Source organism: Saccoglossus kowalevskii, chromosome 3 (assembly GCF_978046115.1).
Source record: "Saccoglossus kowalevskii chromosome 3, keSacKowa6.1, whole genome shotgun sequence".
Taxonomy (NCBI): Eukaryota; Metazoa; Hemichordata; class Enteropneusta; family Harrimaniidae; genus Saccoglossus; species Saccoglossus kowalevskii.
Window position 1 is genome coordinate 8,052,066 of NC_140643.1, and position 16,406 is coordinate 8,068,471.

At 33.9% G+C, this 16,406-nt stretch overlaps 1 protein-coding gene across 1 annotated transcript in view; it reads right to left on the bottom strand.

Annotated features, from left to right (window-relative positions):
• Positions 1 to 7,374: 7,374 nt before the first annotated feature.
• Positions 7,375 to 16,406, bottom strand: part of LOC100374401 (sodium- and chloride-dependent GABA transporter 1-like) — a 45,103-nt gene continuing 36,071 nt past the window's right edge. Inside the window, exons 11-12 of the mRNA XM_085496713.1 lie at positions 10,967 to 11,137; positions 7,375 to 10,709 (exon numbers count right to left, since the gene is read on the bottom strand). Of these exons, the coding sequence (XP_085352839.1) occupies positions 10,509 to 10,709; positions 10,967 to 11,137 (372 nt within the window). The 3' untranslated portion in view covers positions 7,375 to 10,508. The remainder of the gene's footprint in view (positions 10,710 to 10,966; positions 11,138 to 16,406) is intronic.

Sequence of the window (16,406 nt, forward strand, 5' to 3'; positions counted from 1 at the left end):
TTCAGACGAATCCCCTAAATTTTGGAAGTGAATAAATTTATGATCGTAGATTAGAACATAATAAAACAAACCTTATTAATTAAAATAATTATCATCGTTTAAATCACTTGACTCAGTGAGGTAACTATCAGACTCGGTCGAAATAGCATAGTAATGAGCATTTTGGTGAAGTTACGCTCAACAGCAGCCAATCAAAACAGGTTGTTATAAATTAACGAGCTTTTATTCGGTGATAATGAAGATCGCGTTCAAGCAGCTGGTGTCAAATATTAAAACAACATTTAAACAATAATGTAGTGGTAGTCACTCTCTGAAGGATGTGGTGGTCCTGAATAGGGCCGTTTGTCTTGTGCAAGTGTTCGCTCAGTTAGTAAAGTGTGGGGATCGAACGGGCTTGACACGACAACACGACACTCTACTTTCCTAGTTTGGTTCATTAGTTTTGTATTCTTCAAGTTAATGATGGCATATATACTGTTTTGTTCTAAGTGTATCAGCCAAATGTAGTCAACTTATTGCATTAGTGCGTGTACCTTGTGTTATCGGACAATAGTGTACAGCTGAACAGATCATTAAAAAAATGCCGAAGATTTATCATCATGAGTTGTATAGGCCGAAGAGCTTCTTGTAGCCAACAATTTACCCCACAGTGTTTCTTCAGCATTGCACCTATGCGATGACTCATATTTTTCAAACATATTTTTTACACGTTTTTTTTGGATGTCTTAGAAAATTTACTATATTTTTAGTGGGTTCATAAAAAGAAGATGTAGTCATCGAAGTCTATTGAGACCGCTGCTAAACTGCCACTATTATATATATGCATATTATTCTACCCGCCTCTAAAAACAGATTTACAGTGAACCAAAAAATGTACATACTGTATGAAACTTGGTGGTATGCCATTGGTTAGTGCATTTAATTTGTTTGATGCAATCATTGTGCCAGCTATTTCTTATGGTAGCCATATGGGGGTACAAAAATTCGGAAATCGAGAGGGTACAGACAACATTTTGCAGATATCTACTTAGCGTTAATAGTTGTACAAACAATGTAGCGATGTTGGACGAACGTGGAAGGCTGCCATTATGCTGTGGTTATTTCAAGCGTTGTATCTCATATAAGTTAAAATTACTTGAAGTATAAAATAGCTGGAACCCCAGAACATGTTATATCATGCTAAGACGATTAGACAAGACCGGCAGCCTTACTTGGGAAATCCACATAAAAATCTCCTATTCAAATATGGTTTCGGCATTGTCTGGCTTGAAAAACAAGTTGAACATTTCTTAGAGATATTTACTCAAAGAATAAAAAATTGTTGCCAAGAATGGCACGCCTCAATTTTACAATCATTAGGTTGTGTACTTTAGGAAAAATCAAAGTAGTATAATAACCTGGGAGATTTATTGGCAAGCAATTATAGACTAAAATATATAATGACGAGTTTTCGCTGTTTTGGCCATAAACATAATGTTGAATTAGACAGATACACAAAAATACAGTTAGATCAATACATTTTTAGTTTTTGCAGTGATACGTTTGAATTTAGCATGGTAGTAAATGAAATTCACTTTGTTTTTATATGTCCATTGTCATTGATCTAAGGGCTGATCTTTTGTCAATATCTTTTAAAAGTTTTCAAGCGACGAGATGAATATGAATCCAGCTTAACTTACATAAGTACCATATGTTTACATGGATGTTTTATTGTTTTTAAAACGATCTAAAGTGTGGGTGTGTTTGTCTCTGGGTGGGGAATGGCTCAGCACCCCTTCTCTAAAATGGTAAAATAGTTCAAAGATGTTATGTGAAATAACTTACCAACGTAACACAAGTAAACCAATTGAATTTAAAACCGAGAATATAAAAGTATCTGTAACAGAGCTCAAAGACACTTTTTGAGTATTATAAAAATCACATGTTTCACGTCAAATATATTATTGTTGTTTTCGAACCCCCTATTCAATAGTGCTGGTTACGGGCCTGTTATATATATTACCCAATGATTTAACGTGTACATTTCAGTATCACGCATGTTATCCCAATGCCCCAAAACCTGAGTACTATCGCACTATCATGAATTCGACGTCAGACATTGCTTTCGGTTGTTGCTCGTGTTGTACGTCATTGTAATTTCTGAACTTTCTTTACACCTAAAATGTACATGATTTTCCGTTACCAAATTCAAGGCACAATATTCTGCAGGCGTGCAATAGTCAACCTATGGGTATCACGTGGTATGTATGACCAAACACGTCAACATTATGTTACCTCGTTCGTAGCTAGTCTAAATTCTTCATTATTGTAACGTCGCATTCTTATCGGTACCACGTGTAGCCCTGTTGTCAGAAGATAACTGGTCAGTGATTGTCCTGTTAATAATAGATAGCTCGTTGTACTTGTTACCTAATTAATTAGTCACCTATGCTCATGTGACCATATCTAGGGGTACGTGGAATTTTGGGCTGAGAACAGTATTGATAAATTGCTTGATTTATTGATACAATCAACAACGAATATTGTATGTGGAGAAGTTTAAATATTGTAAACATGAATGAATGAATCAAGTAAATTGACTGCATAGTGAATACCAAAATAACCGAGACGTTGTATTTTTTATATTTATGCCTGATTTCAACAAATTTGTTCAACAATTTTTTATTAAATATGCTATTCTATAATATAATATTATTTACCATTATCAGAGTATATCGAACACGAATGTATCACTATAAAATTGATTTAGCTCAGGAAAAGATGTCCCATCCATGGGCGTTTGCGTCTGAAAACGTGGAATCTTAGTGTTTTATTAATTTGTCTATGCCCTGGGCAACTCGCCCATAATTTCCAATTCTTCAAACTCTGGTAACTACATCGGATATGGGGTTGGTGTCTATATTGCAGCTAACTATGTCTTTGATGTTTCCGAGGTCATATGACCTTGTCTGGAAAACACTACTTCTACTAGGTCACACTGTCTACATTCACACCCGGTGGTCTCACAGCATATTTATCAACACTGCACTCGGGTTTGCTCTGGAATAATGACATTAAATACGAATTTATACATCGATATTTAAACTAAAAAATCACTAGATAAACAAAATAGATGGTGTTATTTTTTGAGTTATGTATTTACAACAAACCTTAAATTCAATGGCACTAAACCTTATTTGATATCTAATGTAATTTAACGTATGCAACAAAATATGTTAATTATCACATACGGTGTGTCAATTGCAGATGTACAGAAACACGTGCACTATTATTTAAAATATTTCCTATCTTCAAATATTCATTATTATTCCAGATGAACTGGAAATAGTTGTTTGAACTTTCCATTAAGGCCATGTTTTGACTCATTCCTTGATGTTTCACTGAGCTAAGTATAAGTCAGAGCTCGTTGAGTCGGGACTATAAATAACATATCCAGACTCGGCAGTCCTTAAGATAAAGTCATGAAGATGGCGTTTTTATTGTTTCTCATGGCTTAGTTAGCAAATAATCTATGTAATAATTTGGCCTATGTCAATATGACTGAACACATTAACAATGCACATGTAAATAGTCGACATTTTTACATCACATTTTTCAATTAAGCAGTCATCACGTCATTATTTTTTATTTATTCTCTTCTTACATGACAATTTTCTTCCACATATTCCTCCAGCCCATACTCCATTCAGGTCACGGGGCTAATTAGTTGATATGCCTTACTCATTTGAGTATATAGGTGTAGATTGTATTGGACGTCCAGTGGCCAAATTTGTCGAGTTTTGTTTTGATATACTAAGTAGCCAATTTGTAAACGATCAATGTGGTCGAGTTGCATATTTTGCATGATTTCGCGGTAATATTCTTTAAAGAAGACAATATCATTTTAATTTTCAAAGTTTTTGCTGGCGATCGGAAGCCAATCAAAACACTTGTCATGAAAAGAGTACAAGGGAAAATATAATTTATTGGATACAGACAAATCCTGTATTACGTCTAGGAAAACCTGCAGAAACCATTAGGAATCACAGCTTTTCAATATGTGGTACTACTCAATACGGAGCATATCTTAAAAGTTTTAAGAAATTATATCTTTTATTCTACTCATCCACTTATTAAATCATGGCGGAGCCTATTACTATTTAACTTTTACACCCCATAAGTCTGTTGGGAAGATCTTTTTTTGAACCATCCGGGTAACCGTGCGCGTGACGCGCGCGCGTAGTAGGTTGGGTAATCATAGCCAGACACTAGATTGCTCCGTGACTAGGCAACTTATTTGTGTGATAACTGTTTGAATCATGGCGAAACCGATTACAAATTAACCTGTTCACCCCCATAGTATATTGGGAAGATATATTTTGGTAAAAAGGACGTTGTTGCTTCGACGATGGCTTACGGGCGATTTTTAAAATTAATATCTATGCCAATTACTACAGAAAAGTCTTCTATCCATAAAAAAATGGCAAAAACCTCAAATAAAATTGTTTACACAGGCTTATGACCAAAGAGAACTCTCTCACATACACCATGTGAAATATGTACACGGACATCGAAATATATTTTGTATATTTTCTGTACAAGATAAAAAAGCATTATGATTGGCTGAACATTTCTCAATTTCAACTGGGACGGCGCAACACCATACTTAATATGTGGATGCATTAAAATTCAAAATGAACTTACTCCCGCAACGTATAGGATTGATTTCTCCAACTGATCTTCCACTACTGCTTGTCAATTTACTGTTGATATTTGAGAAGACCACTGATGGGATTGGTCAACAATTAAGTAAACATGTTGTCAACAAACCCCCATAACCGTAAATACATTGATGGTTCAAAAAATAATTCTTTGTAGAAGCACTGCCACAATGTCAGTAAGACACTAGCTACTTAATACTATAATCCGTGTTGATCACATTTCCAGTCGTTACCTCTGCGCAAGTTCAACACCAGAAGGGTAGAATAGACTAACATTTCCATAAAGCAGAATATGTATGAATAAATCTAAGTCCGTTTTTTTTATTTGTAAACTAACACTGTCTTAGTAATTCTAAGTACACAAATAGCAAAACCCAGTCTGGACGACGGCCTAGCTATAGTACTTTTGTTACCTAGGTCTTATAAGAAGAATAAATAACGTAGAAATAAATAGAATAGAATAGAATAGAATAGAATAGAATAGAATAGAATAGAATAGAATAGAATAGAATAGAATAGAATAGAATAGAATAGAATAGAATAGGACAAATCTTTAAAATAATGTTCATTGGAATAAAAAAATAAACAAACATTGTGCTCATATTGGCTTAGACCTTTAACTTTTTTTAACACAAAAACGTGGTCCAAAGCATTGATTCTTAGGTTAAAATGTTTATCTAAAAATAATATGTGTTTCTTTATGAAGTAATGTTTTAACATTGATTCCTATGTAAATAAACTAAAGGCCCATTTCTGCATTTTGCAGACAGTTTTTCCATCGCATGAACAACATTTTAAAAGTCGATGCTTATGTTTAAATCAATAATTATGTGACAAAAATGTTTTCGCTCATGTTCAATTGGTCGAATGTACGCGAATGAACTTAATGACATGGACGTAAATGATACTCGCACAATGTGTGTAATTACCCTATGAATGCCTCTTAAAATGTCAAGTGTTTCAGATTAGGACTCGACTCTACTGGTGTAACATGAGAACGATGTGATACACAATTGGCACTCTGCTTGCGTAGAAAGTATCGTAAATATGTCATGCATAGTATATGAACGACAACTCACGTTATACCCCGGTGTTCTCTGTGAATATACTAGAGTATATATAAATATTAACGCGGGCCAAGGTCGATATACGAGGTCAACAATGCTTTCTGAGGGCCGACAAATCTGAATATCGACCTAGGCTGGGGTGAATATTCCTACTATTGTACAGAATAAAACAAACATGTTGTAAAAGGCTGCATTGTAAGATCTCTCTTGCCATCCATGTTTTTCATGACAACATTCACAATGTTCTCCATTCACAAACACACTTTCAATGACTATTTATATTTTTAAGATTTTTGTAAGTAACAACTAGCTATCGGCGACATTTCAGAAACCGGGATGTTTACACATGAACAATTTAATGATGTAGTCGAGTTTTCCCGGAAGTAAAAAACATATTAATTATATTCCTAGAAGTGTCGTTCTAAACTATATATTTTATGAAAGCCTAGACTTTACCCTACATAAAAATCAATATTATATCAGGCACAACCAACAGTTAGTCACGTGATCGATAAGTAAATAAATCTATTATTGAGACTTTGAATCAGTATTGTGATCACATTAAAAAAGCTATTAAAAATGTGTTCATCGAAAATTGCAAAATAAAACACCAGATACACAACAATACACAATACGTAATAACATTACCTCGATTAATGAAAAAAATGCACTAAACATCGGTATACGACGTGTACAAATGCTGAAATACCGTGCGAAATGCAAGTTATCAGCGCTAGCTACGTACACGGTGCGGCGACTATGGTAGCACCGACCGATATAGTCGAGTTGTTCGATGATTATGTCCCGGTTTAAAGTATTCGCCTAGAACATAACTATAATGCAAGATACCTTGTTGAGCAGATGATGACACAGTTGCTCAACCTACTCACAAATTACATTACGCCGACAAACCTCAACGGTGAATCAGCATTTTATAGATCAATCATTTTAAAATACTGCGCAAGCGCAGAAGCCTAATATTACGTCACTAACCGATGAGAAGTCAATATGCAAATATAACGACCGCCAAATGCGCGAAATCTGATTGGATGACAGGTCAACCAATTCAGACCCATAAATGTCCAGTACAGTACTAACTTTTAAACTTTTTTGTTGAATGGTGAGGCTCATTTTTCTTTCACCAAAAACTTTATTTTCAAGTTTGCTAGAATTACGCGATTTGAAAAACACATATGAAGGGACGAAATTCTACAGGTAACTGAAAATAACTTATAAACCAGCCTTATCTTAGCTAATTAAGCCAAAATGTCTATATTCAAAAGTGTTTGTTCTTGCATCCCTAGGCTACCTACTTTTGCGGTTACAGCATACCGTGAGTGTCCTTGTAGTTTGATGTTAATTTTAATCTCTTATGCTGTTTGCCAATATTAATGACGTTTTATTAAATCTGAATACAATTAATATATCGCAAGTACTAAGACTGTCGCGCTCATCGAGTTAAGCCTGGAAACAACTTCTCCGTTTCACCCATGCCTGAAACATGAGTTAATAATCGTTCTGTCAATACAATTTCTAATAGTACACCTCCTATGGGGGCAGGTTTTGACAGATCTACGTCAAAAATCACACACGAATACATCAAGACATATAAAGAAATTAAATTGTATTGAAAATAAAATAATCATTGCATTGTATTTTCATTTGATTTGACATCGTAACTATGGAGATAAAACAATGTATTAAAATGTAACATCACAAAAGTGTATATATACTTATGAAAAAAACTTATGTGTGAGATTGGTGATTCAAGCATGTCTTATAACCAAGATCATTTGGGTTATTATTACTTTTACTTCATTTTAGGTCAACTCAAAGGCTGTATGTATGTATATCGAGAATGGTGTATTAGTGCAATGACTACTGAGCGATGTGCAGTGAATGTAAGGATGTATGGGTTAACTATAGAGAGATATTAAGTTGAGTAAACCGAAGTTGAGTAAAGAGAGTATTGGGTTGAGTAAACCGAAGTTGAGTAAAGATAGTATTGGGATGCGTAAAGAGAGTATTGGGTTGAGTAAAGAGAGTATTGGGTTGGGTAAAGAGAGTATTGGGTTGAGTGAAGAGTAATGGGTTGAGTAAAGAGAGTATTGGGTTGAGTAAAGAGAGTATTGGGTTGAGTAAAAAAAGTATTGGGCTGAGTAACGAAAGTATTGGGCTGAGTAGAGAGAGTATTGAGTTGAGTCAAGAGAGTATTGGGTTGAGTAAAGAGAGTATTGGGTTGAGTAAAAAGAGTATTGGGTTGAGTAAAGAGAGGTATGATTGATACTAGGGAGGTATGCGTTTAGTATATAGATATTGGGTTGAATATAACGGCCCGGGGGTATAGGTTTAGTTAAAAGATGTATGGATCGAGTATAGTGAGGTATGGGCTCAGTATAGAGAGGAATAGGCTGAGAATTGAGAGGGGCGGATTGGGTATAGAGATGAATGAATTGGGAATAGAAAGGTATCGGGTTGGGCAAAGATAGGTAAGTATTGAGTATAAATAGACATGGATTAGACATTGATAGACATGGTGTGAGTATAAAAGACATGAAGTAAGCAGACGCGTATATTCATTGATAGAACGTACGCACTTTCAAAATGAAATACATAGTGGCCACGATGTAAGCGACATAATTATGTCTTGGTTGTTTACATATGCAATCAACATATCACCGTTCCCAAATAAACTATATTATTTGAAACCATAACCGAAAAAAAAAGAAAAAAAAACTAGAAACAAATTTAAAAATACACTTAATTGATATTTACATTTAGGTGGCATGATGTGAAACACACGTTGTTCAGATAGCAGGAAAACTAATATATAATATAGCACTACACTATTACTAGTTGAATAGTGGCATATGCAGTCCTGGTGCATTGTGTCATACGTTTTAAACATTAATATACGTGTATTTGTATTTCGCGTTATTTTAATGCCAGGAAAAAATTGTACAACGAATTTGTTCACGCATAAGACCAGGCTATAGATATCCGAACAGTTTTTACTGTATAAAATACACAACAAAGTTAAAAAGTTCAAAACTAAAATAAATTTAACTCAAAGAAAATATGTCTCAGTTAACGAGATAAATTATCCATCACCATGACAACGAATTTAAAAAGGGCAACAAAGATGAATTTCTTGAACAAAAAGGATGTATTTAATATATAAATTTAAGTGATAATGAATTCCCAAAACACTAACTAATGTAGGTAGATGGAGTAGAAGTATATATATGCATATATGCGTCAATTGGCAAAACTAATGACATGACTCTCGTATAGTATAGTTTGTGAGAGATGCAACACAAAATATACACCGCAATTTTGAATAAAATGAAAGTCATTTTCACTGGCTAGACTCAGAACCCAGAAAGTCACACTTGTATTTTTTATTTTTTTTATTTTAAAATGTCCCAGGCGCACGTGAATGGTCAGCCAACTCAAATTCACGAGGGTCGTGGTACATGTCATATAATGTAGTTTTAATGTTTACATAATAATATTATATTCAACGTAGAACAGATATTTGAATCATAATTGGTCAGTTTGACACACAAAAAGCATATACACGGTTCTTAATGAATTATGTAGAAATATTTCATTCTTATTAAACAGTTCATATACAAAATAGTGTTTGTTGCATTGGAACGTTTAAAGCCTCGAAACACCACATCACCGCATGTGCAAAGAGATGAAACGTAGTTATTATATTTCAGTTACGTCATTCAAGTAGATTGTGGTGTAATATTTCATATAATAAAACTTTGTTAATTATATGTTTATAATGAGTTGTGTCATACATGTATTCACATTCCTCATACTATTAATACGCATATATGAAAGCAAAATACTGTTATTTATCGTGTCATTCGATGGTATATCAAAATAGCGATGCATTCAAATAGATAAGTTGTGTCACGTATAAAGTTTAACAGGTTCAGCTCGATCGACGTTTTAGGACGAGTTGCCAAAGTTACCAATGCATTAACAAGTCAATCTTTATGTCTCGCACGTACTGAAACTAGTGACTCGGTCCCTATCACATCATTTTTTTTATAGAAATGTAAAGAATTACTAGAAAATACCATTATGGGACGGAAGGTCCACTAATGACACATTAAAAATATAGATACAATTTATGAATTTACAAAATTACGTACAATGATATGCCAGCTGTTCTACTTAGCACTTTTTAGAGTGGAGTCCCTCAAGTCAACACGGTAATAATTAATAGATGTATAATATAAGTTGCATTGATGAAAACTTTATGAAAACTCGTCCTACTCAGTAATTAACACAAACATACCTTTCCACTAAACAAAATGAATAGAATAGCTATATAAAGTGACGATTAATTTGTTAATAAAGATTATTATTATCTGTTTCTGTGAAAACCGTAATGTGTACCAGGCACAGCATTGTGCCTCGTGATTTACTGTAATAAATTATCAAAATTGACCTGATCTGTCAGCGTTTACGTGTTCGAAGTGTAATTATCAATAATCGAACAATATTTCATAATTTGAGATTTATTTATTCCAACCAGTGGTCACAATTATAGCGACTGACGTGAGTAAATGTACCCAATGTTCAGAAATATAATATTTTGAAATTATCACATCAGATTTCTCCACTACCAAAAGGGAGAATAACAGTAGTTTAATTGGTATGTTTTTGCTGCACAATTATATGTACGTTTTTGCCTTTGCCACAACACGTGAATGTGCACTTATGTTTCCTTAATTTCTATTGCGGTCATTTCATAGCTTGGGGGTGCGCTGTTATCACTGCCAGTTGGACTTTCTCCATCGAAGTCGTCGTCATCTGTCATCATCATGGCGTCCTTTGTTGGCTGGTAATCGTCTGGAATGTCGTCATCAAGACCACGCAGGTTTAACCACGGACGAGGATGGATCATTGTATGCCAGCGCTACTCAGGAAGAGAAATATTACGTTAGTTACATAGAAATAAGTGCTAATTTAATTGGACCATGTTTGGATGATTTCATACTATAGTAGCTGATTCGTTCAAGGTGGTCAACTTTATGCGTGTCGTCACCATCTCATCACGGTAAATAAGTCTTTTTAAATTTTATTTATTTGTGAGATTTATTCTTTGTACATTGAGTTTAAAAGTTTAAATAGTTTAAAAGAAAGGATATTTGCGGAAAATGAAGACAGTCTTACCTCCTTGTAATTACCAGGACTAACAATATAAGCATATATGAAATAGGTCAGAATCCAATGCATTGAGAAGGCAGCCATCAACCATCCCAATACTTCACCCCATACCGGGTAAGTGTAATCCTCGCCATACATAAAACCATCATAAGTCAAGAAACTAAAAAGTTGAATAAACTAGAAAGTAGAATAGAACCCGTTATAATAGGTAATTTGCATTATGGATAGAACAAAGCAAATATTATTTTCATAACAGTCAGTATCTGAATACTCATATCTAACAAGTATTGTAGTCAGTATCTGAATGGTCGTATCTAACTAGTATCGTAGTCTGTATCTGAATAGTCGTATCTAACTAGTATCGTAGTCAGTATCTGAATAGTCGTATCTAACAAGTATTGCAGTCAGTATCTAAATAGTCGTATCTACCTAGTTTCGCAAAAGTATCTGAATAGTCGTATCTAACAAGTATCATAATCAGTATCTGAATAGTCGTATCTGACCAGTGTCATAGACAGTATCTGATTATTCGCATCTGAAAAGTAAAGTAGTTGTATCTGACTAGTAACGTAGTCATTATATGAATAGTCGTATTTAACTAGTATCGTAATCTATATCTGAATATTCGTATCGAACAAATATCGTAGTCAGTATCTGAATAGTCGTATTTTAATAGTATCATAAACGTACCCAAATAGTCGTATTTAACTAGTATCGTAAAAGTATCTGAATAGTCGTATCTGACTAGTGTCATAGACAGTATCTGATTATTCGCATCTGAAAAGTAAAGTAGTCGTATCAGACTAGTAACGTAGTCATTATCTGAATAGTCGTATCTAACTAGTATCATATTCAGTATCTGAGTATTCGTATCGAACAAATATCGTAGTCAGTATCTGAATAGTCGTATTTTACTAGTAGCGTAGTCAGTATCTGAATAGTCGTATCTGACTAGTATCGTATTCAGTATCTGAGTATTCGTATCGAACAAATATCGTAGTCAGTATCTGAATAGTCGTATTTTACTAGTAGCGTAGTCAGTATCTGAATAGTCCTACCTAACTAGTATCGTAGTCAGTATCTGGATAATCGTATCTAACTAGTATCGTAGTTAGTATCTGAATATTCGTATCTAACAAATATTGTAGCAAGTATCTAAATAGTCGTATCTAACTAGTATCGTAATCTGTATCTGAATAGTCTTATCTAATAAGTATTGTAGTCAGTATCTGAATAGTCGTATCTAACTAGTATCGTAGTCTGTATCTGAATAGTCATATCTAACAAGTATTGTAGTCAGTATCTGAATAGTCATATCTAACTAGTATCGTAGTCTGTATCTGAATAGTCGTATCTAACTTGTGTCGTAGAAGTATCTGAATAGTCGTATCTGACTAGTATCATAACAGTATCTAAATAGTTGTATCTAAGTAGTATCGTAATCAGTATCTGAATAGTCGTATCTAACTAGTATCGTAAAAGTAGCTGAATAGTCGTATCTGACTAGTGTCATAGACAGTATCTGATTGTTCGCATTTGAAAGGTAAAGTCTGACTAGTAACGTAGTCATTATCTGAATAGTCGTATCTAACTATTATCGTATTCACTATCTGAGTATTCGTATCGAATCGAACAAATATCGTAGTCAGTATCTGAATAGTCGTATTTTACAAGTAGTGTAGTCAGTATCTAGATAATCGTATCTAACTAGTATCGTAGTCAGTATCTGAATAGTCGTATCTAACAAGTATTGTAGTCAGTATCTGAATAGTCGTATCTAACTAGTATCGTAGTCTGTATCTGAATAGTCTTATCTAACAAGTATTGTAGTCAGTATCTGAATAGTCGTATCTAACTAGTATCGTAGTCTGTATCTGAATAGTCATATCTAACAAGTATTGTAGTCAGTATCTGAATAGTCGTATCTGACTAGTATCATAAACAGTATCTAAATAGTCGTATCTAACAAGTATCATAATCAGTATCTGAATCGTCGTATCTAACTAGTATCGTAGTCAGTATCTGAATCGTCGTATCTAACTAGTATCGTAGTCAGTATCTGAATAGTCGTATCTAACTAGTATCGTAGTTAGTATCTGAATCGTCGTATCTGACTAGTATCGTAGTCAGTATCTGAATAGTCGTATCTAACTAGTATCGTAGTCAGTATCTGAATAGTCCTATCTAACTAGTATCGTAGTCTGTATCTGGATAATCGTATCTAACTAGTATCGTAGTCAGTATCCGAATAGTCGTATCTAACAAGTATTGTAGTCAGTATCTGAATAGTCGTATCTAACAAGTATTGCAGTCAGTATCTAAATAGTCGTATCCACCTAGTTTCGCAAAAGTATCTGAATAGTCGTATCTAACAAGTATCATAATCAGTATCTGAATAGTCGTATCTGACCAGTGTCATAGACAGTATCTGATTATTCGCATCTGAAAAGTAAAGTAGTTGTATCTGACTAGTAACGTAGTCATTATCTGAATAGTCGTATTTAAGTAGTATCGTAATCTATATCTGAATATTCGTATCGAACAAATATCGTAGTCAGTATCTGAATAGTCGTATTTTAATAGTATCATAACGTACCTAAGTAGTCGTATGTAACTAGTATCGTAAAAGTATCTGAATAGTCGTATCTGACTAGTGTCATAGACAGTATCTGATTATTCGCATCTGAAAAGTAAAGTAGTCGTATCTGACTAGTAACGTAGTCATTATCTGAATAGTCGTATTTTACTAGTATCATAGGCAGTATCTGAATAGTCGTATCTGACTAGTATCTTAGTCAGTATCTGAATAGTCGTATCTAACTAGAATCGTATTCAGTATCTAAAAAGTCGTATGTAACTAGTATCGTAGTCAATATCTGAATAGTCGTATCTGACTAGTATCGTATTCAGTACCTGAATATTCGTATCGAACAAATATCGTAGTCAGTATCTGGATAGTCTTATTTTACTAGTATCATAAACAGTACCTAAATAGTCGTATGTAACTAGTATCGTAAAAGTATCTGAATAGTCGTATCTGACTAGTGTCATAGACAGTATCTGATTATTCGCATTTGAAAGGTAAAGTCGTCGTGTCTGACTAGTAACGTAGTCATTATCTGAATAGTCGTATCTAACTATTATCGTATTCACTATCTGAGTATTCGTATCGAACAAATATCGTAGTCAGTATCTGAATAGTCGTATTTTACAAGTAGCGTAGTCAGTATCAAGATAATCATATCTAACTAGTATCGTAGTCAGTATCTGAATAGTCGTATCTAACAAGTATTGTAGTCAGTATCTGAATAGTCGTATCTAACTAGTATCGTAGTCTGTATCTGAATAGTCTTATCTAACAAGTATTGTAGTCAGTATCTGAATAGTCATATCTAACTAGTATCGTAGTCTGTATCTGAATAGTCGTATCTAACTTGTGTCGTAGAAGTATCTGAATAGTCGTATCTGACTAGTATCATAACAGTATCTAAATAGTTGTATCTAAGTAGTATCGTAATCAGTATCTGAATAGTCGTATCTAACTAGTATCGTAAAAGTAGCTGAATAGTCGTATCTGACTAGTGTCATAGACAGTATCTGATTGTTCGCATTTGAAAGGTAAAGTCTGACTAGTAACGTAGTCATTATCTGAATAGTCGTATCTAACTATTATCGTATTCACTATCTGAGTATTCGTATCGAATCGAACAAATATCGTAGTCAGTATCTGAATAGTCGTATTTTACAAGTAGTGTAGTCAGTATCTAGATAATCGTATCTAACTAGTATCGTAGTCAGTATCTGAATAGTCGTATCTAACAAGTATTGTAGTCAGTATCTGAATAGTCGTATCTAACTAGTATCGTAGTCTGTATCTGAATAGTCTTATCTAACAAGTATTGTAGTCAGTATCTGAATAGTCGTATCTAACTAGTATCGTAGTCTGTATCTGAATAGTCATATCTAACAAGTATTGTAGTCAGTATCTGAATAGTCGTATCTGACTAGTATCATAAACAGTATCTAAATAGTCGTATCTAACAAGTATCATAATCAGTATCTGAATCGTCGTATCTAACTAGTATCGTAGTCAGTATCTGAATCGTCGTATCTAACTAGTATCGTAGTCAGTATCTGAATAGTCGTATCTAACTAGTATCGTAGTTAGTATCTGAATCGTCGTATCTGACTAGTATCGTAGTCAGTATCTGAATAGTCGTATCTAACTAGTATCGTAGTCAGTATCTGAATAGTCCTATCTAACTAGTATCGTAGTCTGTATCTGGATAATCGTATCTAACTAGTATCGTAGTCAGTATCGGAATAGTCGTATCTAACAAGTATTGTAGTCAGTATCTGAATAGTCGTATCTAACAAGTATTGCAGTCAGTATCTAAATAGTCGTATCCACCTAGTTTCGCAAAAGTATCTGAATAGTCGTATCTAACAAGTATCATAATCAGTATCTGAATAGTCGTATCTGACCAGTGTCATAGACAGTATCTGATTATTCGCATCTGAAAAGTAAAGTAGTTGTATCTGACTAGTAACGTAGTCATTATCTGAATAGTCGTATTTAAGTAGTATCGTAATCTATATCTGAATATTCGTATCGAACAAATATCGTAGTCAGTATCTGAATAGTCGTATTTTAATAGTATCATAACGTACCTAAGTAGTCGTATGTAACTAGTATCGTAAAAGTATCTGAATAGTCGTATCTGACTAGTGTCATAGACAGTATCTGATTATTCGCATCTGAAAAGTAAAGTAGTCGTATCTGACTAGTAACGTAGTCATTATCTGAATAGTCGTATTTTACTAGTATCATAGGCAGTATCTGAATAGTCGTATCTGACTAGTATCTTAGTCAGTATCTGAATAGTCGTATCTAACTAGAATCGTATTCAGTATCTAAAAAGTCGTATGTAACTAGTATCGTAGTCAATATCTGAATAGTCGTATCTGACTAGTATCGTATTCAGTACCTGAATATTCGTATCGAACAAATATCGTAGTCAGTATCTGGATAGTCTTATTTTACTAGTATCATAAACAGTACCTAAATAGTCGTATGTAACTAGTATCGTAAAAGTATCTGAATAGTCGTATCTGACTAGTGTCATAGACAGTATCTGATTATTCGCATTTGAAAGGTAAAGTCGTCGTGTCTGACTAGTAACGTAGTCATTATCTGAATAGTCGTATCTAACTATTATCGTATTCACTATCTGAGTATTCGTATCGAACAAATATCGTAGTCAGTATCTGAATAGTCGTATTTTACTAGTAGCGTAGTCAGTATCTGAATAGTCGTATCTAACAAATATTGTAGTCAGTATCTGGATAATCGTATCTGACTAGTATCGTAATCTGTATCTGAATAGTCTTATCTAATAAGTATTGTAGTCAGTATCTGAATAGTCGTATCTAACTAGTATCGTAG